At 38.8% G+C, this 24,943-nt stretch overlaps 1 protein-coding gene and 1 pseudogene across 2 annotated transcripts; both read right to left on the reverse strand.

The window, feature by feature from the left end:
- Nucleotides 1-394: 394 nt before the first annotated feature.
- Nucleotides 395-20,850, reverse strand: Eapp (E2F associated phosphoprotein). 2 transcript variants are annotated; one of them, XM_026414011.2, is made up of 6 exons: nt 20,710-20,850; nt 16,002-16,183; nt 14,610-14,705; nt 12,669-12,786; nt 9,059-9,169; nt 395-829 (listed from the first exon to the last, which is right to left on the reverse strand). In XM_026414011.2, the coding sequence occupies exons 1-6, from the start codon at nt 20,781-20,783 to the stop codon at nt 553-555; spliced, it is 858 nt and encodes a 285-aa protein (XP_026269796.2). In that variant the 5' UTR covers nt 20,784-20,850; the 3' UTR covers nt 395-552. The 2 variants fall into 2 exon arrangements, with proteins under 2 accessions (XP_026269796.2, XP_026269804.1); XM_026414019.2 differs by lacking the exon at nt 12,669-12,786 and having other exon boundaries at nt 742-829.
- Nucleotides 20,851-23,118: 2,268 nt separating this feature from the next.
- LOC113200571 (torsin-1A pseudogene) lies at nt 23,119-24,715 on the reverse strand (annotated as a pseudogene).
- Nucleotides 24,716-24,943: the final 228 nt, after the last annotated feature.

The raw sequence follows: 24,943 nt of genomic DNA on the forward strand, positions 1-24,943 counted from the left end.
TCTCTGGTTTCCTGTATCACCATCTGATCTTTCCCTTTCAAATATGATTTGGCCATGATACCATCCTGCCATTGCCCATGATATGACCCAGCAGGGCGGAGGGGCCCTCACAGAGGCCAAAAAGATGGGAACAGCCATCTGCCTTTAGCCTCCAAAACTCTAAGCTTAATAACTTCTTTTGTTCATAAAGCACTTGACCTCAGGTATTTTGTTATAGAAAGATAAAATGGATTAAGATACTCAGAAACAAAGATTAGTTATAACTCCAGAACATTTTAATTTTAAAGAGCCTTAATAAACAAAAACCCCAGTATCCAAATGTCCATCAAAAAGGGAATGAATAATCAGTTCCATCAGTATTCGTAAGAAAATTAAAGGAAAAAAAAAAAAAAAGAGGTGAGGAGATAAAGTTTAATAACCATTCTTCATAAGATAAAATACTGCTTCCTCAAATAACTCAACATCAATTAATGATATGGATAGACAGAAGGAAAATAACTGTACATATTCGCCTTAAATACAGTATTAGGTAATGCACGCCGGCTGAGCTGTTTAGGAATGGCTTGCTAAAACATTGAAAAAATGAAAGACTTCATCCTTGTCGTAGACTGCCACTTCTGTGGAACATTCTGTACACATGACTGGGTGATAGATTTCTTCCACTTCTGTCTCTGCCTGCTCTGCAGAGTCTTCATGGTTAGACTTCATCTTCTTATAGCCCCGCCTTTTCTTCCTGTTCTCTGAGTTTTTATATCTTAGAACCTCCTCTTTGTTGACAGAACAATTCATCACGAACATTGCTCTATATTGAGTTTTGTAGGATTCATGCCTAAGAGGAAAATGAAATGGAGAATATTAATTTGTTTTCTAAATTAACAGTTATTCTTTTAGATAAAATTGAGAAAACCAAAAACTGACTAAAATAAACATGGAAACAAAACAGCAAATTTAAGGAAATCTAAAAGTTGTTTTAAAATAGAAAGAAACTTTTTTTAAAAAAATTTTGTAGTTGTAGATGGACAGAATGCCTTTATTTCATCTATTCATTTTTATGTGATACTAAAGATTGAACTCAGTGCCTCACATGTGTGCTAGGCAAGCGCTCCGCCACTGAGCCACAACCCCAACCCCAGGAGGAAACTTTTTAATGGACACTAGTATAAAACAATGATGTTATTCAATCCCTGGTACAAAAAAAATGATGTTATATTTGTAATAGATATGCCAATTACATTTATCTGATCATTACACATTATAAATATGTATTGAAATGTCATACTGTACCTCATAAATATGCACAATTACTTTGTAGCAATTAGAAGTCTATTTTTTTTTTTTAGTTGGATACAATATCCTTAACTTACTTATTTATTTTTATGTGTGCCAGGGCCTTGCACGTGCTAGGCGAGCTCTCAACCACTGAGCCACAACCAAGCCCCTAGAAGTCTATTTAAAAAAAAAAAAATCTATATCTTATTTATTTATTTAGATACTGGGGATTGAACCCAGGGGTGCTTTGCCACAAAAATTTCCATAGATACTGCAATATTTAATTGTATCAAGCCTAAAATAAAATGTGGAAGAAATTGAAATGTAAATTGGATAGTAGAACCCTCATACCCAGATTCAAGGTGGCTATACTTTGGCTAAAATCAGAAACTCTCAGCCCTCTGTCTTCTTTATTTAGGTATTTTATTTAGATACGCAGGGCCTCATGAATGCTAGGCAAGCTCTCTGTATCCCCAGACCCTTTTGTTTTTTATTTGGAGACAGGGTCTCGCCAAGTTGCCCAGGATGGCCCTAAACTCACAATCCTCATGGCCTCAGGCTCCCAAATCACTGGGATTACAGACTTGCACCAACATGCCCAGCTTCTACTACTTTAAAAGTAACTTTTATCCCAGGAAAAAAAAAAAAAAAAGTTTTTTGAATTGCTCTTTAAACTTTTCATCTTCATACACAATATTTTTCCTTCTCAAGTTGCTATCTTTTTTCCCCTTGAACGTCATAAAACAGAAATACCTATCAGGCTAAAAACAGGGGTCTCATTAATTCTAAATGTCACTCTTCACCTTCTCCACTACCACACCGCCAGGAATTAAGAACATACAAATTGGCCGGTGAAGTGGCACACACCTATAATCCCAGCAGCTCAGGAGGCTGAACCAGGATGATACCAAGTTCAAAGCCAGTCTCAGCTACTTAGTGAGTTGCCCTAAGCAACTCAGGAAGACCCCATCTCTAAATAAAATACAAAAAAGGGCTGGGGATGTGCCTCCATGGTTAAGTGCCCCTGGGTTCAATCCCTAGTACAAAAAACAAAAAAAGAACATACAAATTGGTGCTTCTCTGGTATCATGGCTTGGATATGAGGTATTCCCCAAAAGCTCCTGTGTTAACATAAGAAATGTTCAAAGGTGAAATTAAATTATAAGAGCTATAACCTAATCAGCTCATCCTAGTTTGAATGTACTAACTAGGTGGTAACTGTAGGCAGGTAAGGTGTGTTTAGAGAAAGTGGGTCACTGGGGCTGTGGTCTGGAAGAGTCCATCTTCTCTGTGACCCCTTCCCTGCTGCCCTGTTCTGAGCAGCTTCCTCTGCCACGCCCTTCAGCCATGATGTTCTGTCCTTCTTGGGGCTCAGAACAATGAACTTGGCATACCACGGACTAAACCTCTGATACCATGAGCCAAACTAAACTTAAACACCTCCAGTTGTTCTTGTTCATATTTTGGTCATGGTGACAAAAGCTGATTAACAAACCTGGTAAAACAATCTTTCAAAACTACGTTCAATGATAAAGAGTTCTAGTTAATTGTACACATGTGAGGAGGTACTTGGATGACTATTCTGTCTCATATCTATAAAAATTTCGTGTCACATGCTCACAGTGTTTTTCCCTTTCTCTAAATTTCTTGCATATCAGAACAAATAATTTCTCTGAACTGAGTTCTTGTTTTGTTGTTTTTGTGTGTATGTGGTTTTTTGTTGTTTAAAAAAAAAAAACAAAAAAAGACAGGATCTCACTATATGGCCCAAGCTGGCCTTGAACTCATGGGCTCAAGCAATAAATTGAGACTACAGACACACTCTACCACACCCAAGTGATCTTGACTCCATTTATCTACAAATTATATAATACACACCCTCACACTCAGGCTCAAAGTAGCCACACTTTGGCTAAAACCAGAAACTCTCAGCCCTTTGTCTTATATTATTTGAAGTTTAAGTTACATGAGACTCTGAGAAGTATCCATCCAATAAAAAAGCTTCATGGTAGAGCACTTGACTAATGTGTTAGGCACTGGTTTCAAGAGAGAGAGAAACAAAGAAAGAGGAAAAAACTATCACTTTAGGGACAAAAACAACAACAACAACAATAACAACAACAAAATCCCTTTTACTGTACTAGATTGGTTGTTGAGGGGTTTTTTTTGTTTGTTTTTGTTGGTTTTGTTTTTTGTTACCAGGGATTGAAGCCAGGGACGCTTATATTGAATTATATCTTAATGACTTTATTTTTTATTTTGAGACAGGGTTTTGCTAAGTTGTTTATGGCCTCAATAATTGCCGAGGCTGCCTCAGCCTCACAAATCATTGGGATTACAGCTGTGCACCACCATGCCCAGCTCTTGTTGTTTTTTGTTGTTGTTTTTGTTTGTTTGTTTGGTCTGTTTTACTTATTTAGTTAGTTAGTTGTTGATAGACCTTTATTTTTTCATATATATGTGGTGCTGAGAATCTAACCCAGTGCCTCTCACATGCTAGGCAAGTGTGCTAGCAAGTGTGCAAGTGAGCCACAGCTCCAGCCCCTTGTTTTGTTTTCTTTGTTTTTGTGGTACTAGGGTTTGAACCCAGGGGCACTTCACCACTAACTATATCTCCAGCCCTTTTTAAATTTTATTTTGAAACAGGTTCTCACTGAGTTGCACAGGCTGGCTTCAAACTTGCAATCCTGCCTCAGCCTCTCCCATCTACTCCACTATATCAGAACCCTACATTAATATGGAATAACAATTTTACTAAGACCAATTTCTACTGTGAGATCATAAAGTAACTTAGTTCTTCATAGAACTAGAAAAGCAAACATGAAATTCATTTGGAAAAATGAGACCCAGAATAGCCAAAGCAATCCTTAGCAAGAAGAGTGAAGCAGGTGGCATCACAATACCAGACCTTAAACTATACTACAGAGCAACAGTAACAAAAACAGCATGTTATTGGCACCAAAACAAGACACACAGACCAATGGTACAAAATAGAAGACACAGAAACAAACCCATATAAATACAGTTATCATACTAGACAAAGGTGCCAAAAACATTCACTGGTGAAAAGATAGTCTATTCAACAAATGGTCCTGGGAAAACTGGAAAGCCACATGTAACAAAATGAAATTAAACCCCTCTCACCCTGCCCAAACTTCAACTCAAAGTGGATCACAGACCTAGGCACTAGAACAAAGACCCAATGCCTAACAGAACAAAAAGTAGGCCCAAATCGTCATCATGTCAGCCTAGAATCTGACTTCCTTAACAAGAAGTAAAATCAACAGTCAATAAATGGGATGTATTCAAACTAAAAAGCTTCTTCTCAGAAAAGGAAACAATCAATAACATGAAGAGAGTACCTACAGAATGGGACAAAATCTTTACCACATGTACCTCAGTTAGAGCATTAATCTTCAGAATATATAAAGAACTCAAAAAACACCACCAAAAAACCCAAATAACCCAATCAATAAATGGGCTAAGGAACTGAACAGACACAGAAGAAACACAATCCATCAACAAATATGTGCAAAAATGTTCAACATCTTTAGCAATTGGAAAAATGCAAATCAAAACTTCTCCAAGATTTTATCTCTCTCTAGTTAGAATGGCAATTATCAAGAATACAAGCAATAAGCCAGGTGCAGCAGCACATGCCTGAAATCCTAGTGCCTTGGGAGGCTGAGGCAGGAGGATTTTGAGTTTAAAACCAGCCTCAGTAACTTAGCAAAGCCCCAAGCAACTCAGTGAGACCCTGTCTCTAAAATACAAAATAGAGCTGGCAATGTGGCTCAGTGGTCAAGCACCTAAATTCAATCCCCAATACCACCCCCTGTGGGAAGCCATTCTCACACATAATTGGGTACTTCCCTGACTGGGTGTGAGGCGCTCAGGCTAGCTGTGTCAGAGCTTTATCCCCACCCTTTTCAGGTGCGAGAGCCTGTCTGTGTGGGGGTGTGACTGACCATTGACCCTGAAACCAATCACTGACCCTGACCTTGGAATGCTGTCCCCCTCGACCTTCATTAGATGGAATTTTCCCCTGAATTTTTTGTTCCCCAATAAAAGCCCACTCTCTGGCGTGCTTCCCCCTCTCTCCTGCTGGTCTCTTGTGTAAACCTCGCTACCACATCAGGTGGCTCGAGGCAGGAGCCGGGAAGGGCCGTCTCTTAGCTGGTCAAGAAAAAGGTAAATTGGGTTTTATGTGTCTTTATTTTGATCTCACTAGTTAACTTCTATGTTTGGAACCTCTAGTATGAAGCTAGCGTGCTGGTCGTGCAGCAGAACCCCCCCCCCAAAAAAAAAAAAAAAAAGAATACAAGCAATAATAAGTGTTGGTGAGGATGTCAGGGGAAAGGTACACTCATACATTGCCGATGGGACTGAAAATTGGTGCAACCACTATGAAAAACAGTATGGAGACACCTAAGAAAACTTAGACCCAGCTATCCACTCCTCAGTTTATACCCAAAAAACTTAAAATCAGCATTCTACAGTAACACTGCCATATCAATGTTTATAGCAGCTCAATTCACAATAGCTAAACTTTGGAACCAACCTAGGTGTCCTTCAACAGATGAATGGATAAAGAAAATGTGGTATATATACACAATAGATTATTATTCAGCCTTAAAGAAGAATGGAATTATAGCATTTGCTGATAAATGAATGGAGCTAGAGAATATCATGCTAAGTGAAATAAGCCGATCCCCAAAACCCAAAGGCTGAATGTTTTATCTGAAAGGTGGATGCTAATTCACAATAGGTTGCAGGATGGGGAGGTGCTAGGGAAAAATAGAGTTAATTTAGATTAGGTAGAGGAGAGTGAAGGGGAGGGTTGAGAGGGTAAGAAAGATAGTAGAATGAATCAGACATTATTACCTTACATAAAAATATAACTATACAACCAGTGGGATTCTATATCATGTACAACCAGAAGAATGAGAAATTATACTCCATCTTTGTAGATGTATCAAAGTGCATTCTACTGTCATGTATCACTAATTAGAATAAGTTTTTAAAAATCAAATTATAATACTTAAAAAAATTAACTATTGCAGAGAATCTGAAACCTTAAACTAGCTAATAAAAATAAATTAGACCACCCAGGCGAAGTGGCTCACACCTGTAATCCCAGTGGCTGGAAGGCTGAGACAGGAAGGCAAAGCCAGTCTCAGCAATTTAAGGAGGCCCTAACAAACTCAGTGAGACCCTATTTCTAAATAAAATACAAAATAGGGGTAGGGATGTGGCTCAGTGGTTGACTGTCCCCGAGTTTAATACCAAAAATAATAAATAAAAATATAAATAAATAAATAAACAAACTAGAAAAGCAGGGTGTGGTGGTTCATACATGTAATCTCAGCTACTCTGGAGGCTGAGGCAGTGGGATCACAAGTTTGAAGCCAGCCTCAATAACTAAGCAAGGACCTAATAAGCAACTTAGTAAGACCCTGTCTCCAAGTAAAAAATACAAAGGGATTGGGATACAGTTTACTGGCAAAGCACCCCTGGTTCAAGCCCCAGTACCAAAAAGAAAAAGAAGTCATCTAAATTGGAAAGGAAGACGTAAAAGTAAATTACCTCATATCTCTGCTCAAGGACAGCGTGAACTTTTATGTAGAAAACCCTAAAACTGGGGCTGGAGTTGTGGCTCAGTGGTAGAGCGTTCACCCTGGGTTCAATCCTTAGCACCACATAAAAACAAATAAATAAAATCAAGGTATTGTGTCCAACTACAACTAAAAAATAAAGAAAACCCAAAAGCTTACACATCTCACATACATACACATATACTCTCACACACACAAAAACCTGTTAGAGCTAATAAAAATTAAGCAAAGCTTCAGAAAATGTCACACATATAAATAATTTTCTAGGGGCTGGGACTGTAGCTCAGTGATAGAGTGCCTGCCTTGCACATGTGAGGCACTGGGTTCGATCCTCAGCACCACATAAAAATAAATAAAGATATTGTGTCCATCTACAACTAAAAAAAATGTTTAAAAAAATAATAATTTTCTATACATTAAAAGTGAATAGTCTGAGAAACAAAGTAGAACAGAGGTTGCCAGGGGCTGATGAGACTGGAGAATAGGGAGTTATTATATAATGGGTGCAGAATTCCTGGGATGATCAAAAGTTCTGGAAATGGATGGTGGTGTTGGCTGCATCAGACTATGATAGCATTAATGCCACTGAATTGTACTCTAAAAAATAGTTAAAATTATAAATTTTATATAGAGTTTACCACAATAAAAAGTGTATTTTAAAGATGTGACATAAGAATAAATATATATTTGTGCTCTGCTTCCAGTTCCTAACACAGAGCTCCTAAAACACTTGCAATTTCCTGAGTGATAACAGCACCTTTTGTTATTACTATAACTTTTGATCTTGGGTCTGTCCCTGACATAAGAGCTTCCAAGATTCTTAGAATCTGTGGAATAGTAACAGTATATTTTATATGCTAATGAGATATGGAGGCTTGTCTTGCACCTAAAAAAAAAAAAAAAAAACAGAAAAACCAAACATGATTGATTGGAGAAGGGTTGAAACTTTTAGATCCATACCCACCCAATCCTAACTCCAGGGAAGGGAAAAGAGCTAGAGATTCAATTAATCAGTAATGGCCAATGATTTTGCCAATGGTGTCTATATAATGGAACAAACCTATGCAATTAAACCCATAAAAGTAAAGGGTTCCAAAATCTTCCAGCCTGGTGAACACATCTATGTCCTAGAAGGGTATTATATCCCAAACCCCACAGAGCTCCTGCAGTCAAGACCCTTCTGGACTTCACCCTATATGCCTCTACATCTAGCTGTTTTATTTGTATCTTTATAATAAAGGAACCCCTAATTTGTATTCAACTTGAATAGAAATGGAGGTAACTTGAGGACCTACTACTTGATTACTGGCATCAAAAGAAGGAGGTAGTCTTGTGATAATGAACTTAACCTGTGGCGTTGATGCTAACTCCAGGTAGTGAGTCAGAATTAAATTAAATTGTAGGACACACAGTGTACAGAAAATTGGAGAAATGTTTTTTTGTGAGGGGGGAAAAATCCTAGATATGACATCAGAAGTACTGTGAAGAGAAGTGATTTTTTTTCCTTTAAAAGATTATGTAATTCTACAACATAAATGCAATTTCACTGAATCCTTATTATTACTGAGAAATGCTTTATTTAAAAGGCTACTTCTAGCTGGGTGTGGTGGTGCATCCCAGCAGCTCAGGAGGCTGAGACAGGAGGATCGCAAGTTCAAAGCCAGCCTCAACAAAAGCAATGCACTAAGCAACTCAGCGAGAACCTGTCTCTAAATAAAATACAAAATAGGGCTGGGGATGTGGCTCAGTGGTCAAATAACCTTGAGTACCAAAACAAAAACAAAAACAGAAACAAGGAGCTTAGCAACTCAGTGAGACCCTAGCTCCAAATAAAATATGAAATAGGGCTGGGGATGTGACTCAGTGGTCGAGTTCAATCCCCAGTACAAAAAAAAAAAAAAAAAGAAACAATAAAAAGCTACTCTGCATAGACCCTGGGTTTATTTCCCAGTGTCACAAAAAAAAACAATTAATTAATTAATTAATTTTTAAAAGCTACTTTTTACAGAACCATGAATAGTCAAAATTATCTATAAAGAGATTAGTCATGTAACACAAAGGATATGAGTACAGAATCACATCAGAATTCCTGAGTATCAAAAGTCTATTTGTGATTTGAACAAAGGACTCCAATTTTTTTTTTCCCTGTGTGTGTTTAACCATTCATCCATTACCTTTGGCAATCAAGGCACAGTGTCGTCATGCAAGCTGGGCAATTCAAAACAGCATCACTATTTGGAACAGGCTGTTGATGACGTGGCCTCTGTAACCCAAAACCATGATAACTGGAATGCAAAAAGAAATTAAGAAAAAGACACATTAAAGTCTTGCTTCTAATGCAAGTCTCCAATTAAAGGAACCATTAAGCCAGGTGTGGCAGCCCACACCTATAATCCAAGCTAATGGAGAGGCTAAGGCAGGAGAATCAAAAGTTTAAGGCCAACCTGGGCAACTCAATGAGTCCCTGTCTCAAAATAAAATTTATTTTTTTAAAAATATTTATTTATTTAGTCAGTTAGTTTACTTAGTTTTCGGCGGACACAACATCTTTGTTTGTATGTGGTGCTGAGGATCGAACCCGGGCCGCACGCATGCCAGGCGAGCACGCTACCGCTTGAGCCACATCCCCAGCCCCTCAAAATAAAATTTAAAAAGGGCTGGGGATGTAGCACAGTGGTAGCACCCCTGGGTTCAATCTCTATACTACCAAAAAAACCCAAAATTCCATCTTACATCATTGATAAATTCTGTTACCAGACTAAAGAGCTACACTGTAAGTTCCTTGACCATCTCAATATTACTTACAGCACTTAAGGGCTGGGGCTAAAGTACAGTGGCAGAGCATTTGCCTAGCACATGTGAGGCACTGGGTCCAATGCTTAGCACTATATAAAAATAAACAAAATAAAAGCATTCTGTCCATCTACAACTACAAAAAAGTTTTAAAATTACTTAAAAATATATTACTTATAGCATTTAAAATGTTCATCCCATGGCTATGAGTAATCAAAAAATATTCATTAAATAAACACGGGGGCAAAGGAAAAAGTGATGTATAAATAGAACAAGAGGAGGAAAAACTGGATAAGGCTGGAGAGCAAAAGGTAAAGATGGTATACAAAGATTCCCCACCAATAGTAATCTCTCCAGACTTGAAAAATATAGATATCTGGACCCCACCAGAGGTGAAACAAGTCCTCCTAGGTGTTAATCATGTAGCTCAGGAGCAGAGTACATGCCTAGCATGTGAGAGGCACATCCCCAGCATTACATAAAAAATCACCACCTCAAATAAGATTCAAAGGTCTGCATTTCAATCTGCCCTGGTGATTCTGAAACATAACAGGTTGGCAAAGCACTAGATAATGGTGGTAAGTTGCCTACCTTTTAGTTTTATGACAAATCAGCCTTTACATCAAAATAAAATTTGTAAACCACTGTATACTGCTGGTGGAAATGCAAAATGCTTCAGTCATTGTAGAAAATAGTGGTGATCCCTCAAAAAGTTAAATACATCCAGGCACGGTGGTACATGCCTGTAATTCCAGCAGCTTGGGAGGCTAAGACAGGAAGATCACAAATTCAAAGCCATCCTTGGCAAAAAGCAAGGTGCTAAGCAACTCAGTGAGACCCTGTCTCTAAAAAAATATAAAATAGGGCTGGGGATGTGGCTGAGTGGTCAAATGCCCCTGAGTTCAATCCCCAGTACTACCCCTCACCCCCCCCCCGAAAAAAAATGGTTAAATACAGGGCTTGGGGAACAGCTCAGTGGTAGGGTACTTGCCTAGCACATGTGAGGTCCTGGGTTTGATCCCTAGTACCACACGAAAGTTAAATATAGAATTACCATATGATGTAACAGTTCCATTCCTGGGCATGTAACCAAAAGAAATGAAAGAATAGACATAATAGATAACTGTACACCAATATTCACAGCAACACTATTCCCAACAGTCAGAAGGAAAAACAACACAAATGTTCCTCAATGAATGAATAAACAAACTGATCTATGTATATACATACAAGGAAATATTATTTAGCCATAAAAAGGAAAGAAGTAGTAATATATGTTACAATGTAGATGAACCTCAAAAACATGACCAGTGGAAGAAATCAAATACAAAAAGTCACATATTGTAGAATATTCCATTAGCTGAAATATCAAAAATGGTAAATCCACTGATAGAACACAGATCTGGAACACAATATGTGTTCCCATATTTCCAGGGAATATGGGAAGAGAGAGAAAAACTACTAAATGATACAGGATTTTCCTTTTGAGATGATAAAAATTATAAAAATGGTTTGAAACTAGACAAAGGTAGTGATACACACCACTGTGAATATATTAAACTTATAAATTATTATAATTTATAATTTATAATTAAAATTATATTTTAAAATAGACACTTTTGCCAGGTACAGTGGTGCATGCCTGTATCCCTATTATTTGGGAAGCTGAGGCAGGAGGCTTCCAAGTTTTTTTTTTTTTTTTTTTTTTTTTTTAAAGAGGGAGAGAGAGAGAGAACTTTAATATTTATTTTTCAGTATTTGGCGGACACAGCATCTTTGTCTGTATGTGGTGCTGAGGATCGAACCCGGGCCGCACGCATGCCAGGCGAGCGCGCTACCGCTTGAGCCACATCCCCAGCCCAGGAGGCTTCCAAGTTTTGAGGCCAGCCTCAGTAAGTGAATGACAGCCTATCTCAAAAAAATAAAAAGGGCTGGGAATGTAACTCAGAACACCCCTGGGTTCAATCCCAAGTAATGAAAAAAAAAAATGCTATGTCCACATATGAATATACCACAATAAATACCACATACAATTATAATGCAATAATTAAAATAATAATAGTAATCATAGAAGGGAGATCAGTAGAGTAGAGCAAGCAAATCAAAGAAAGGGAAGAGAGAAAGGAAAGGGAAAGTACTAGGGTATGAGACTGATCAAATTATGTTAACACATGTACAAATACGGCATAAGGAATCCCAGTATTATGTATAATCATAATGCACCAACAAAAATATATAAATAAATAAACAAAATGGTCAATTTCGGGTTATGTGAATTTTAAAAAATCTAATTTGTGAATGGAACAAATCAGGTGCTAAACAATATCTTCTCTTCATCCACATAAACTTTTTTTTTTTTAGTTGTAGTTGTCAATACCTTTAATTTTTTATTTATTTTTTTTTATGTGGTGCTGAGGATCGAACCCAGGGTCTCGCACATGCTAGGTGAGTGCTCTACCACTGAGCCACAACCCCAGCCCCACATAAACTCTTAATCTCAATGTAATTTAAAATTGTATCTATCTGCAGGGCGTGGTGGCACACACCTGTAACCCCAGCAGCTTGGGAGGCTGAGACAGGAGAATTGCAAGTTCAAAGCCAGCCTCAGTAACTGTGAGGCACTAAACAAGTCAGTGAAACCCTGTCTCTAAATAAAATAAAAAATAGGGCTGGGAATGTGGCTCAGTGGTCGAGTACCCCCCTGAGTTCAATACCTGGTACCAAAAAGAAAAAATTGTGTCTATCTGAAAAAAGTCAGTTTTGTTTCTTGAAGGGAGAGACAACAGTTTGAACTCAACAGTAGTTTTTAAAAATGAGTTGTTTAATAAAATTTGCTGGTTATTTTCAAAATAAATCTGCAGGTTTTTTTTCTTCAAACCTCTTTGTTGTGTGTGTATATAAACATAGACATATATAAAATACAAATGTGGTAAAAATCATTTTTCAATCATTTTTTCCTAAAGAGTCTAAATATTAAATTTAAATTCTTACCCCCTTCTCTGTGCATCAACCCAGGCCTGGTCTCTGTTATCTTTTTCAGGATCATATAGTAATTCATCATTTGTTGGAATCCTGTGTCGTTTCTTCTTTTTTTTCTTGGTCACCTGTGCTAATGTTTTTAAAAGTTAAGGATATAGCTAAGTATCCTTGGTAAAGTTCACACTTCTTTAACATAAAATGAAGAATCTCCTATTTACCAAGCTACATATTTATTTTAATTATCCTTAAAAAGAAAAAATTTTTTTTCTCTTTTTTTGGTGGTGAGGGTAACTGAGGATTGAACCCAGGTGGGCTCTACCACTGAGCTACATGCCCAGCCCTTTTTTGTTTTTTGTTTTTTTTTGTTTTTTGAGACAGGATCTCACCAAGTTATCAAGGCCAGCCTGGGCAACTTAGTGAGACCCTGTCTCAAAATAAAAAATAAAAAGGCCTAGGGATATAGTACATCAGTAGAGCAACCTGTATTAAATCCCTAGTATCAGAAAAAAATAATTACAATACAGGGCTGGGAGCATAGCTCAATAGTAGAATGCTTGCCTAGTATGCTCAGGGCCCTGGATTTGATCCCCAGAACAAGGGAGGAAAAAGGAAAGGAAAAGAGGAAAGAAAGAATCTAGGCATAGTAGCACATGCCTGTAATCCCAGCTGCTCTGGAGCTGAGGCAGGAGGATCACAAGTCCAAGGCCAGTTTGGGAACTTAACTTAGACCCTGTCTCAAACTAAAAAATGTGGCTCAGTGGTAAAGCAGTCCTAGGTTCAATCCCCAGAACTGTAAAACAATTAAAAAAGAAATAAAAAAGGGCTGGAGTTGTGGCTCAGTGGTAGAATGCTCGCTTAGCACGTGTAAGGACCTGGGTTCGATCCTCAGCACCACATAAAAATAAAAAAATAAAGGTATTGTGTCCAACTACAACTAAAAAATAAATATTTACAAAAAAAGAAAGAAAGAAAGAAAAAACCCAGAGCTGTCTACATATATTAGACTTCTGTTTGTTCTGTTTTGTAGTACTAGGGATTGAACCCAGGTTTGTTCTAAAAAATGAGCTATACTCCCAGCCCTTTTTTAATTTATTTTATTTTGAGATGGGGTCTCTAGATTGTCCAAGCTAGCCTGGACCTTGTGATACTTCTGCCTTAGTCTCCCAAGTGATGAAATTATAGGCATGTGACACCATATCTAGCACATACATTACTTTTTAAATTTATTCTAGCACACCAATATTTTAAGTAATGATATAAAAGTATAAAACGTCCTTTTAAATATAAATTTGTTATTTTGTATATTCCAGTGTAATTCCTTATGTAATTAGCTTTTCCAACAAGCTAGGAAAAATTCTTCAGGAAAGTAAAAATACAGAAAAAATGCAGGTGTAAAAACAAATGTTGAGCCGGGCACAGTGGCACATGCCTGTAATCCCAGAAGCTCTGGAGGCTAAGGCAGGAGGATCTCAAGTTCAAAGCCAGCCTCAGCAAAAGCAAGGCACTAAGCAACTCAGTGAGACCTTGTTTCTAAATAAAACACACACAAAGAAAGGACTGAGGATGTGGCTCAGTGGTTAAGTACCCCTGGGTTCAATCCTCAATACCAAAAAAAAAAAAAAGGTATAAAAAGAAAACAAATGTTACTAGTCTGAAGGAACTAGAAGGAGTCTGGGGAAAGATCCCTGAGCCCTGAGCAGGGGAAGTACTAAGTCAGGACACACTCTCCCCTTCCCTAGCATACCCATGCAGTGCTGCTGATAATGCCATGTACTCATAAGTCTTTGTTCCCAGCTTTTATTACTAATCAATCTGGTTTCACATCTACCACCTGATATTTCTTAAAAAATAAAACTCAAAGAAAAATCCTAATATCCTAAAATCCTAATATCAACTAGAGAGGTAAACCTTTTTCATAAAATATTACTGCTAAGGCTGATAGATGTTATTTACCTGCTTTGTCTTCATCCTCAGAATCTGAATCAAAATATATATCATCATAATACTTTGCCGGAGCTATTCCAACTTTATTATTTCCTGAAGAAGACCCTATGAAAATCAGAAATGAAGTTTATAGACTAATCATACATAATTCATAAGAAAAAACTTCCACATCTTCTTCCATTACCACAAAGTAATATCAACTTATTCACAATCTTATTTGGATGGTTAAATATTTTCACATAGTGACATATTTTATTTTATGCCCTATGCAATTACAGAAAACTGCCCCCCCCATCTTAATTTAGTGTTCTAAATCTTTTTTCCTTCCCAAAAATCTAATTAAACTTTTAAGGGGCTGGGGCTGGAGTTTAGCGGTAGCACACTTGCCTGGCATGTGTGAGGCACTGGGTTCGATTCTCAGCACCACATATAAATAAATAAATAAATAAAATAAAGGTCTATCAATAACTAAAAAAAAATTTTTTTAAATTTTTTTTTAAAGGCCACCTTTTCAGGTTGCCCATATACAAATTTCTATCTTTCAGACAGGGAGTGCACTGTGAAGAACAGGGAATGAGTATCTTTTTTTAAGGGAGCTTAATGGAAAGAAAAGCTCTAAGGAAAGGCAAGGGAATGAGGAAGACAAATTCTTCCTCTCTTCAACTGTACTCAGTTCCATACTATTACCTACACTTATGTCATCACATGCCTGTCTCCCTCATTCTTCCTCTAATTAACACTTGCTTTAGTTGTTGTTGTTGTTGTTATTATTATTATTATTATATGCTTTCAGTTCTTACCAGTTAATACATAATATACCAATATATCAACATGAAAGCCAGTGCACAAGAGTCCTACTTTCACAAATTAGATTTTGGGTGAGGTACATTTTACAAAAAGACCAATGTTTTATTACTTACTAAAATAGGAATTTATGATGATACATCAATAAATCTGCCATCAGTGACATCTAATGTCCAAAATAACTATAAGACTCATGTGTCTTTCTTTTTATCCTTGAGTAAAAACTACAAAAGGAAATTATCCAAATAAATAATGCTAAATAGTGTCTTTTCAACAACGCATGACATTTTCCCATAGTCATCAAAGAAAACTCTGGTTCAGTTGCCAAACATAATTCCTTCACCCAGTTAGTATTTACTGTGCACATATAGAAAGTTCTGGAGACACAGAGCATGAGTAAGCTTCCTGTCCTATGGAGCTTATAAAAATAGGTATAAAAAACAAATCAAAAGCGTATCTGTTCCAGGGCTGGGGTTGCGGCTCAGCAGTAGAGTGCTTGCCTAGCACGTGCGAGGCCCTGGGTTTGATTCTCAGCACCGCATGTAAACACATAAATAAATAAATAAATAAATAAATAAATAACTAAATAAAGCGTACCTGTTCCTAGAGAAGATAATTTGTCCTCCATTGTTTTTATAGTAGAATTCAATTCAGCTTCCATTTCTTTTTCAAATTCATCTTCACTAGATGACTCACTTTCTCCAGTAAGACATTCTCTGATGAGTTTTCGTTTTTGGTCTGGAGTTCCATGTAAAAGCACATCCACTTCATCTTCAGAGCTAAATACATATAAATCAGAGGATATAAATGTTAAAAAATTAAAATCACTCAAAATTCATTCTCATCATCTTACTGTTTAATAATTTTGACTTTACAAGGTTATATTTGATATTATATATAGCAATTCTCACTTGGTAAATCAATTGTCTTGCTTACTTCCATTTATTTATCTATCTACCTACCTATCTATCTATTTAGTTATTTACAAATGGAGTCTATGTGCCCAGCATGACCTCAAACTTATGGGCTCAAGTGATCCTTCTGCCTCAGCCTCTGTGCCAATAGAGTGCTGGACTCCAAATTTTTTAAAGTCTATATAACATTTCCTCTTATAGATGCCATACATTTATTTCTAAACTCTTTGTTATTAAATGTTACAATGAACATTTCTGTGTATGTAACTTCTTTAGGATAAATGTCTAGAAGTTACATCATTCTGACTTATTGTATTATCATATTACTTTCAAAAATTATTGTACCAATTCATAATTCCATCAAAAATAAGAAGTTTACTTCACAGAACTGGCAGCTTTTTAAGTTTTGAATACTTAAATAAGACATATACAGGTGTCAGGGTTGTGGTCAGTAGCAGAGCGCTTGCCTAGCACATGTAAGGCACTGGGTTCAATCCTCAGCACCATATATAAATAAATAAATAAATGGTATTGGGTCCATCTACAAATAAAAAAAAAATTTAAAGCTATAAAATGTTCACAAAGTAAATTAAATGCCTGTGAAATTTTCAATGTAATCTGTAGTACATAAATAATATTCAATTACTCACGGACTAGTGAACAGATCCAGAATATTCCTAATTTGAATTCTCTGTTCTCTGTTATAGAATAGTGCTTTTGCTGGGCATGGTGGCACACAACTACAATCACAGCTGCTCAAGAGGCTGAGGCAGGAGGATGGAGAAAGTTCAAGGCCAGCCTCAGTAATTTGCGAGATTCTAACTGAAAATAAAAGGGGTTCAGGGTGTAGCTCAGTAATAGAGCACCCCTGGATTCAATCCCCAGTACTGGAAGGAAAAACCAAAAGTAAATCAGAAAAATACAATTCACACCAATTTCAATAAAGACTGAGGCTTTAGCCATTACCACTATTTTCACTCAGGTCCTTTTAGCCCTGCTTGTACTACTATACGTTAAGGATCTCTAGGCCTCCAAACTCATCATTTTCACTCCACCCTTAATCCTATTGCCACACTATTTTTCCTAAAGAACTCTCCTCTCATCACAACCCAACTCAGGAGCCTTCTATGGTCAATCCTCTGAGCACACCATTAAAAATACCCTTCAATCCCAGAGGCACAGGAGGCTGAAGTAGAAGGATTGTGAGTTCAAAACCAGTCTCAGCAAAAGCAAGGTGCTAAGCCACTCAGTGAGACCTTGGCTCTAAATAAATACAAAATAGGGCTGGGGATGTGATCAAGTGCCCCTGAGTTCAAGCCCCAATACCAAAAACAAAAAAAAAAAAAAAAACCAAAAAACTGGCTCCAACAAATCTTATCAACTTTACCCGTATACAGGATCTCTATATTATTTCCTGCCCTCTATCTAGCTAACAAGGGGCAATTTTGCCTCCCAGGGCATATTTAACATGACTAGAGAAATTTTTGATTGTCACCACTGGGCACAGGGAGAATAGGCTACTTGCACACAGTGGCTACAGGCCAGGGATGCTGTTAAACATCCTATAAAGCACAAGATATCCCCTGCAAGTGGAGCACAGTGGCGCATGCCTGTAATCCCAGTGGCTCAGGAGGTTGAGGCAGGAGGATCATGAGTTCAAAGCCAGCCTCAGCAAAATCGAGGCACTAAATAATATTATTTAGAGATCTTATCTCTAAATAAAATACAAAATAGGGCTGGGGATGTGGCTCAGTGGTCACATGCCCCTGAGTTCAATCCTTTGGTACCAAAAACAAAACAAAACAAAAAAAAGATATCCCCCAACCAAAAAGAATTATCTGACCCAATATGCCATCCAGTGCTGTCAAGTTTGAGAAATCTTTATCTTTAATCACCATACAAACCCACAGAATATGCGATTCATCTAGCACTATCCCTTCTTGGAACCCCTGTAGGATGGAGAAGTAAGAGCAACCAACATGACATGATGCTTGCTATGCTACTTGTAGTCTTTTCTCTGACCCAGAAGTCTCATATCTTCTGCCAGTTTCCATCAAACAGCAACAGGCTTTGTAATCTGTTTAATTAGTGTAAAAATAAATCCTAACAGAGACTTCTCAACCATCTAACACCAATCTCCTTTTTCTTTCCTTTTTTTTTTTTTTGGGGGGGGGGTGGTAACTAGGGATTGAACCAGAGACATTGTACCACTGAGCTACATTCCCCATTCTTTTTCGAGACAGGATCTCACTAAATTGCTGAGTAGAGCCTTGAACTTTCTTTTTTTTATTTTTTTTTTTTTGAGAGAGAGAGAGAGAGAATTTTAATATTTATTTTTTAGTTCTCGGCGGACACAACATCTTTGTTTGTATGTGGTGCTGAGGATCGAACCCGGGCTGCACGCATGCCAGGCGAACGCGCTACAGCTTGAGCCACATCCCCAGCCCCTAGCCTTGAACTTTCAATTCTCCTGCCTCAACCTCCAGAGCAGTCATCACCCCAATACCAATCTCTTTTTAAAATAACATTGAGGTCAGAGCCTTCAGCAAGCAATGCTTTCTAATAACATTATTTTCTTTTCACAATATTTATAATTACCTTACCAGTGGCAACTGTCATAGGATTATAAAGCTTCCTTAAAGAAATTTAATTTCAACTGGGCACAGTGGTACACACCTGTAATCCCAGCTGCTTGGGAGACTGAGGCATGACAGTTAAAAAGCAGCAAGAGGGATCCATGTGGTGATATTTTATAAGAAGGACTTAAAAAGTCCCAGGTCAGCCTCAGCAATTTAGGGAGAACCCCTCTAAAACTAAAATTCAAAAAGGTCTGGGGGTACGTGGGGGTGTGGCTCAGTAGTAGAGAACCCCTAGGTTCAATCCACAATGGGGCAGGGTACAAAGAAATTTAACTATAAAAATGTAATTGAGGGGCTGGGGATGTGGCTCAAGCGGTAGCGCGCTCGCCTGGCATGCGTGCGGCCCGGTTCGATCCTCAGCACCACATACCAACAAAGATGTTGTGTCCGCCGAGAACAAAAAAATAAATATTAAAAATTCTCTCTCTATCTCTCTCTCTCCTCTCTCACTCTCAAAAAAAAAAATGTAATTGACTGGGCTGGGATTGTGGCTCAGAGGTACAGCGCTAGCCTAGCATGTATGAGGCACTGGGTTCCATCCTCAGCACCACATAAATTAAAATAAAAACATTGTGTCCACCTATAATTAAAAAATAAACATTAAAAAAAAGTAATTGACCTTAAGAAAAATATTAAGTCAATAACAACACAGGTGTACATGGAGATGATAACAGAATAACTCAAATCCAGGAAACACTGCTATATTCCAATCAAACTGAATTACTAAGTAATGTAGCTCCTTTCACAGACAATACCTATTAACTGAAACTTTTTCACAGGGAATCTTAGTATTCATTCTCACTCTTCACCACAGAAATCCTTTCAGCAATCTGATCTTCCATGTCCACAACTGTTCCCCAGAACAGTGAGGAAACATTGTGAACCACTGAAGTACTTCACAGAAAGCTTCATCAGACAGAATTAACTTTTTAAAGTTTATGAATACGACCCACTGACAGCTACAGAAACAGCTAAATTTGACAGGAAATCTCTTGATAATATAACTACAAATTTTCCTCATGTAGGATAAATCCTCTCTTCTGGAAATTCCCATGGAACTTCATCTGGGTCTATTTCAGTCCATCATTTTCTAAAATGCTCTTCCAAAATATATGCTTTATCTTATTAACCCTATATAATGTAAGCCTTTGAAAACCAAGGCTTTTAGTGATTTATCTCTGTAGCCCACAACAAACATACAGTAGTAAAATTGCCTGTTCAATATTCCCTTATTTCTGTTTCACAGGTCAGTCTTTTAGATAGACACTTCAGAGATTGGGGCTGTGGCTCAGCGGTAGAGGACTTAACCAGGCAAGTGTGATCGCGGCTCTGGGTGATCAAAAAAGGCACTTCACATGAAGTCCTGTGACCATCACAATACACTTACGATATATCTCCATACTTATTATATTTCCTTTTTTATAGATGTAAAACCGAGGAAAAGTGACTTGCCTTGGGTCACGCTGCTTGCAAAATGTAGAGGCAGAATTCAATCTCACGGTCTTTATAGATTACGTTTGGCCCCCAGTGACTCCGGAAGAGCCCTGGCGCTGACGTCTGGCCCACCTCCCCAAGGGCTGCGCGATCCCACCAGGAGCCCCCGTTGGCCTCCCACAACCGTAGTGGGGTGTTAGGGGCCCCGAGCCTCTGGCCGACAGTCGCCACAAGCCAGGGAGGCGCAGCAAACGGAGGCGCTCAAAGGCTGAGCCTCAGCCCGAAACCTTAGGGGACTATGGTGGGTCGGGGGCCCACCTGCTCAAAGCTGGCTCCTCGTCGCTAGGCTCTTCCACCGCGTAGGGGTCGTAGTCATCCTGCAGCCGGTTCATGGCGGCCTAAAGCTGCCTACACCGTCCACTGCCTGTCAGCAGCGTCTCTGTTTACTCCGCGGGTACTTTCCCTAAAGCGTCCCCGACTCCACTTCCGCCCGCACTTCCGGTCCTCCCGGCGCTCTAGCGCAGTTGGTCCCAGTGGGGTGTGGGGCAGGGGTTCCGGGAGATGCGGTGTGGGGTCATATCAGGTCCCTTCGCAGCTTCTTCTTAGGTGAAAATAATAAACAGTACCTTCATAAGTGGCAGTCTCTGAGATGGATCCTCTACAGTGTCTTACTTGACCTACGAAGCAGAAACCTAGACGGTATTCCAACTCCTGGAGCACCCGCGTCCCTCCCACCTCCTTCCTTGCACCGCCTGGCTTTCTGCTTCTCCACATCATCGCAGCCCCATTTTGATTTCTGCCCCAACTGTCTTAACAAAAGCCCTCTCTTCTTGGTCTCAGTTCCAACTCTTGTGTAGCCCTCAATCGATTCCACTCCCATGTCACATAAAACTGTTTTCATAAAGAGATTCGTTATGTTTTTTTTTTTTTTCTCTTGTAAACCTATTTTGGTATAGTGGTGTGGGCCATGATCCCTTATAGTGAACAGAAGGGGGATCACCCCCTTTCCCGCCTCTAAAATACTCTCCTGTGAGTCACAGTGGTATGAAGGAGGGTTCTGTAGGGGAACTTGTTTTTTTTTCTCCTTTTTTAGGAATCATAGCCCTCCTCAGGGATATACCCTTATGTGCATTTTTGTTATTCTCCACAAAAGTTGGGCCAATTACTTTCAGATTCCCATAAATTTGTAACTAAGAGATTCTAAGCAGTTGGCAGTCCTAGAACCTGTACACTTTGAAGGTAATACTGCCATTTTGGACTGGCTTTTTGCGATTCTATGTGTTGTTGATGGGCAAAGAGAAACTAGCACATAGAGCAGAGAAACAGAAGATATAAGGTTAGGTAGAAAGGAGGTATGTAGGACAAAACAAAAGTGGCCATGATTTAAAGTCCTGATCTAAAATTCTACACTCACATGGATTAAAGTCCAGATTTAAAGGTTACTTTCACATACTTGATTACAAATGGCACTATCAAACCAATTATTAGACTTTATCTGCAGGTCCATAAATAACTTCTTTCCTGACATGGACCTAAAAGAAAAGAAGGTCAGAGAATGCCTTTGCCCAACTTAGGATCTGATTATCTATGTCATACTCCAAATCAAACCCTCAACACTACATCACTGTAGTACTATTTACAAAACAGTACAATAAAACCCCTAGTGGGGAAATGATTAGGGATTTTTTTTTAAAACAAAGAAGAAAATTATCCCTAGTGTTGGAGTATGGGATTGTGTGGGTTCTTTGTCTAGTGAATTTGAAGAATGAAATCCACAGACACAAGGATGAGAGAAAAGTAACAGGATTTATTAGAGTAACACAAAGAAAGAAATCAGAACTCCTACAGGGGAAGATATCTGTTGTCTGGGGGTTTATATGAGTCTACAAGTTTAAGGAAATTAGCCCCTTACCCAATTCTGGATAAGGCATTCAGTGTCCATGAACTCCTGACTCACTTACTGAGCTTTTTGGGGGGTGTAGGCACATGTAGTTTTTCTACTTACACAGGAATTGGCCTGACTTTGATGAGTCCTGGCTTGTGTCTGTGGTCTCTCAGTCCCGTTACACAGAAAAACCTGACTCTGGAGGGGCCCAAGTTTCCTATCCGCCTGTCTCAGTTATTTTCCTACCTCAGTAGGTAACAGTTAATATGTTCAGCTACCAACACAGAGGAGAACTAAAAATACCCTTAGATCATGTTTCTTCTATAGATTTTACACATATAAATATGCCTACCTAAGATGTAGCTAGTGCAGTCCTCTCTAAACACCCATATTCTACCTTGTCTCTTAGTCATACTTGATTACAAATGGCACTTGGTAGGTGTAGATTCTCTTCTTAGTAAAATCAATCTGTGCCTCAATTTCTTTCTTTTTGAATCTGAAAAGTTTCTCATAATGTTAAAAAACATCTTAAATAAAGTTATCACATTTTCAGTAAAACTTGTCTTTCCTTGAAACAGAAACACATAAAATTAAAACTTTTTTTTTTTTTAAATCATGAACTCTGGGATGGGTGAACTGGGAGCTGTTACTTCCTCCTCTGAAGGCTTGAAATCTTCCTCTCCTTGTCCAGGGCCTGTAAGGTGTGATGGTGTGGCCTCCCAGGAATGGGAACAAGACCCAGGAGAATTCCTGATACATCCAACAGGAAACATTAGTTGGAAACATCCATTTGATTTCTCTTCCCAAGAAAGGAGCTGATCAAACTGAGCATTGAGTTTCTCTCAAAGCAATGACTTGGGATAATAATCCAACTTGGTGAACACTGTCTTGTAGTGTTAAACCATGACACAAAGAAAAGACCACCGACTCCAATTTTAAATCAAATTAAAGCAAGTTTGTAATTCTGGCCAGGATTGTCTCTCCTGAAAACTGGTGGCTAGAGATCAGTACCCCAGCTTTCTAGGAAGAGAAGCATGGAAGCAGCAGCAGCAGCAGCAGCAGGCCAGCACAGCCAGGCCTAGCTTCAAATCCAGACCCCTGCTGAGCCTACTAGCCTGTGCCTCAAAAAGTTGCAAAAAGTTGCAACACAAAAAGTTGCAAAAGGGGGAGTGTTTTGAGAATTTACAGATAACAGGATTTTAACAAGCATAATACAAAGGCAGATAGTAGGTTAATGGTCTAGATGGTTCAACATTTCAAGTTAGAGAGTAAATTTAGATCCCAACACCAGAATTTATGAGGCACCTATACCCTTATGTACAGTAGGGAGCAGAGTAATCTCTGCCAAAATTGCAAGTTGGTGATTGTCATAAATTATTTGTCTCAAAGCCTTCATGTTTTTTGTTTTGTTTTGTTTTGTTTTGGGGTGTGTGTGTGAGTGTGTGTGTGTAGAGGGTTGATATCTGGTCAAGAAAAGCTAGGCATGGGTGAGTTCAAGGCATGAGCAGGCATTCCAAGCAAGTTTAGAAATTGCAGTAATTTAAAATAAAACAATCCTAAAATGGTATTAGGCTGGGTTCATCAGTAGCCCTTGTCAGCGAACTCTCTTCCCTGGGGAAAAAATGTCATCTCTTCAGCCACTCTCTGTTTATAATGTCCTCATCAATCTCATAACCCTGGGTCTGCATCTCAACCCTGATGCACATTTTCAGATGTTTGTATTCCAGGAGGAGGAAGAGGACAAAATAATCAATTAGGTTTTGGTCAATTAAACTGCTGTGCCAGAAGCCACTGTTCCATTTACTGAAGACTACTATGGACAAGGCATGCTCCATGTCCTTGAGCTTGAATTCTTCCCTGTCATCCTCTCTGCTCCAGCATTGCTCACCTGAGGAATAGGAAGATGGCTTTCTGGTAGGAGACCTCATTCACCACGTGGTAATAGTCCAGAATAGACTTGATGGCACCTATGATGCTAGAGTGCATCTTGTCCATCTCATCGAAGATGAAGATGAACCTCACACAGGAGTTCTCTTTGCCTTGAATCCACACTGTAACTGATCCTTATACAGGGTGATATTTGAGGCATGAAGGAAATGCAATGTGGCCACAAACAGGTGAACATAGTCACTGTTCAGACTGCCCTCGTAAATATTCTCCAAGATGATCTTGCTGATAAAATTCTTGCCCATGCCTGTCCACCCATGCAGGGAGGGCATGAGAGGTTTCTTGGGCCTCAGATTGCTTAGGAATCAGACACAGTGTTTAAGATGACTTTCTGCACAAGATGCTATCCGAAAAGCTTGTTATCCAGATCCTTCTGCAGTGCCTCCAGGCTGAGGCTCCACTTTTGGCCTTAGCACTAGGTGAAAAGGCAGTAGAGGCACCAGTGAGCATGCCGGCCAGGGCCGGACCCAGGCTGATGGTTCCAGTGCCCATACAACCATGGAAGCAGCAGCAGCAGCAGCAGCAAGACCAGCACAGCCAGGCCTAGCTTCAAATCCAGATCCGTGCCGTGCCTACGTTAGCCTGTGCCTCAATTTGACCCAGACCTAAATCCCTTGTTGTGCCAATGACAAGGAAAATCACAGCCTGAGTTGAGATCCAACTTCCTTTTGGAGGACCTCCCATGACCCTCTACCTAGTAACAAAACAATGAGACTTCCT

The sequence above is a fragment of the Urocitellus parryii genome, chromosome 6 (assembly GCF_045843805.1).
Source record: "Urocitellus parryii isolate mUroPar1 chromosome 6, mUroPar1.hap1, whole genome shotgun sequence".
NCBI lineage: Eukaryota > Metazoa > Chordata > Mammalia > Rodentia > Sciuridae > Urocitellus > Urocitellus parryii.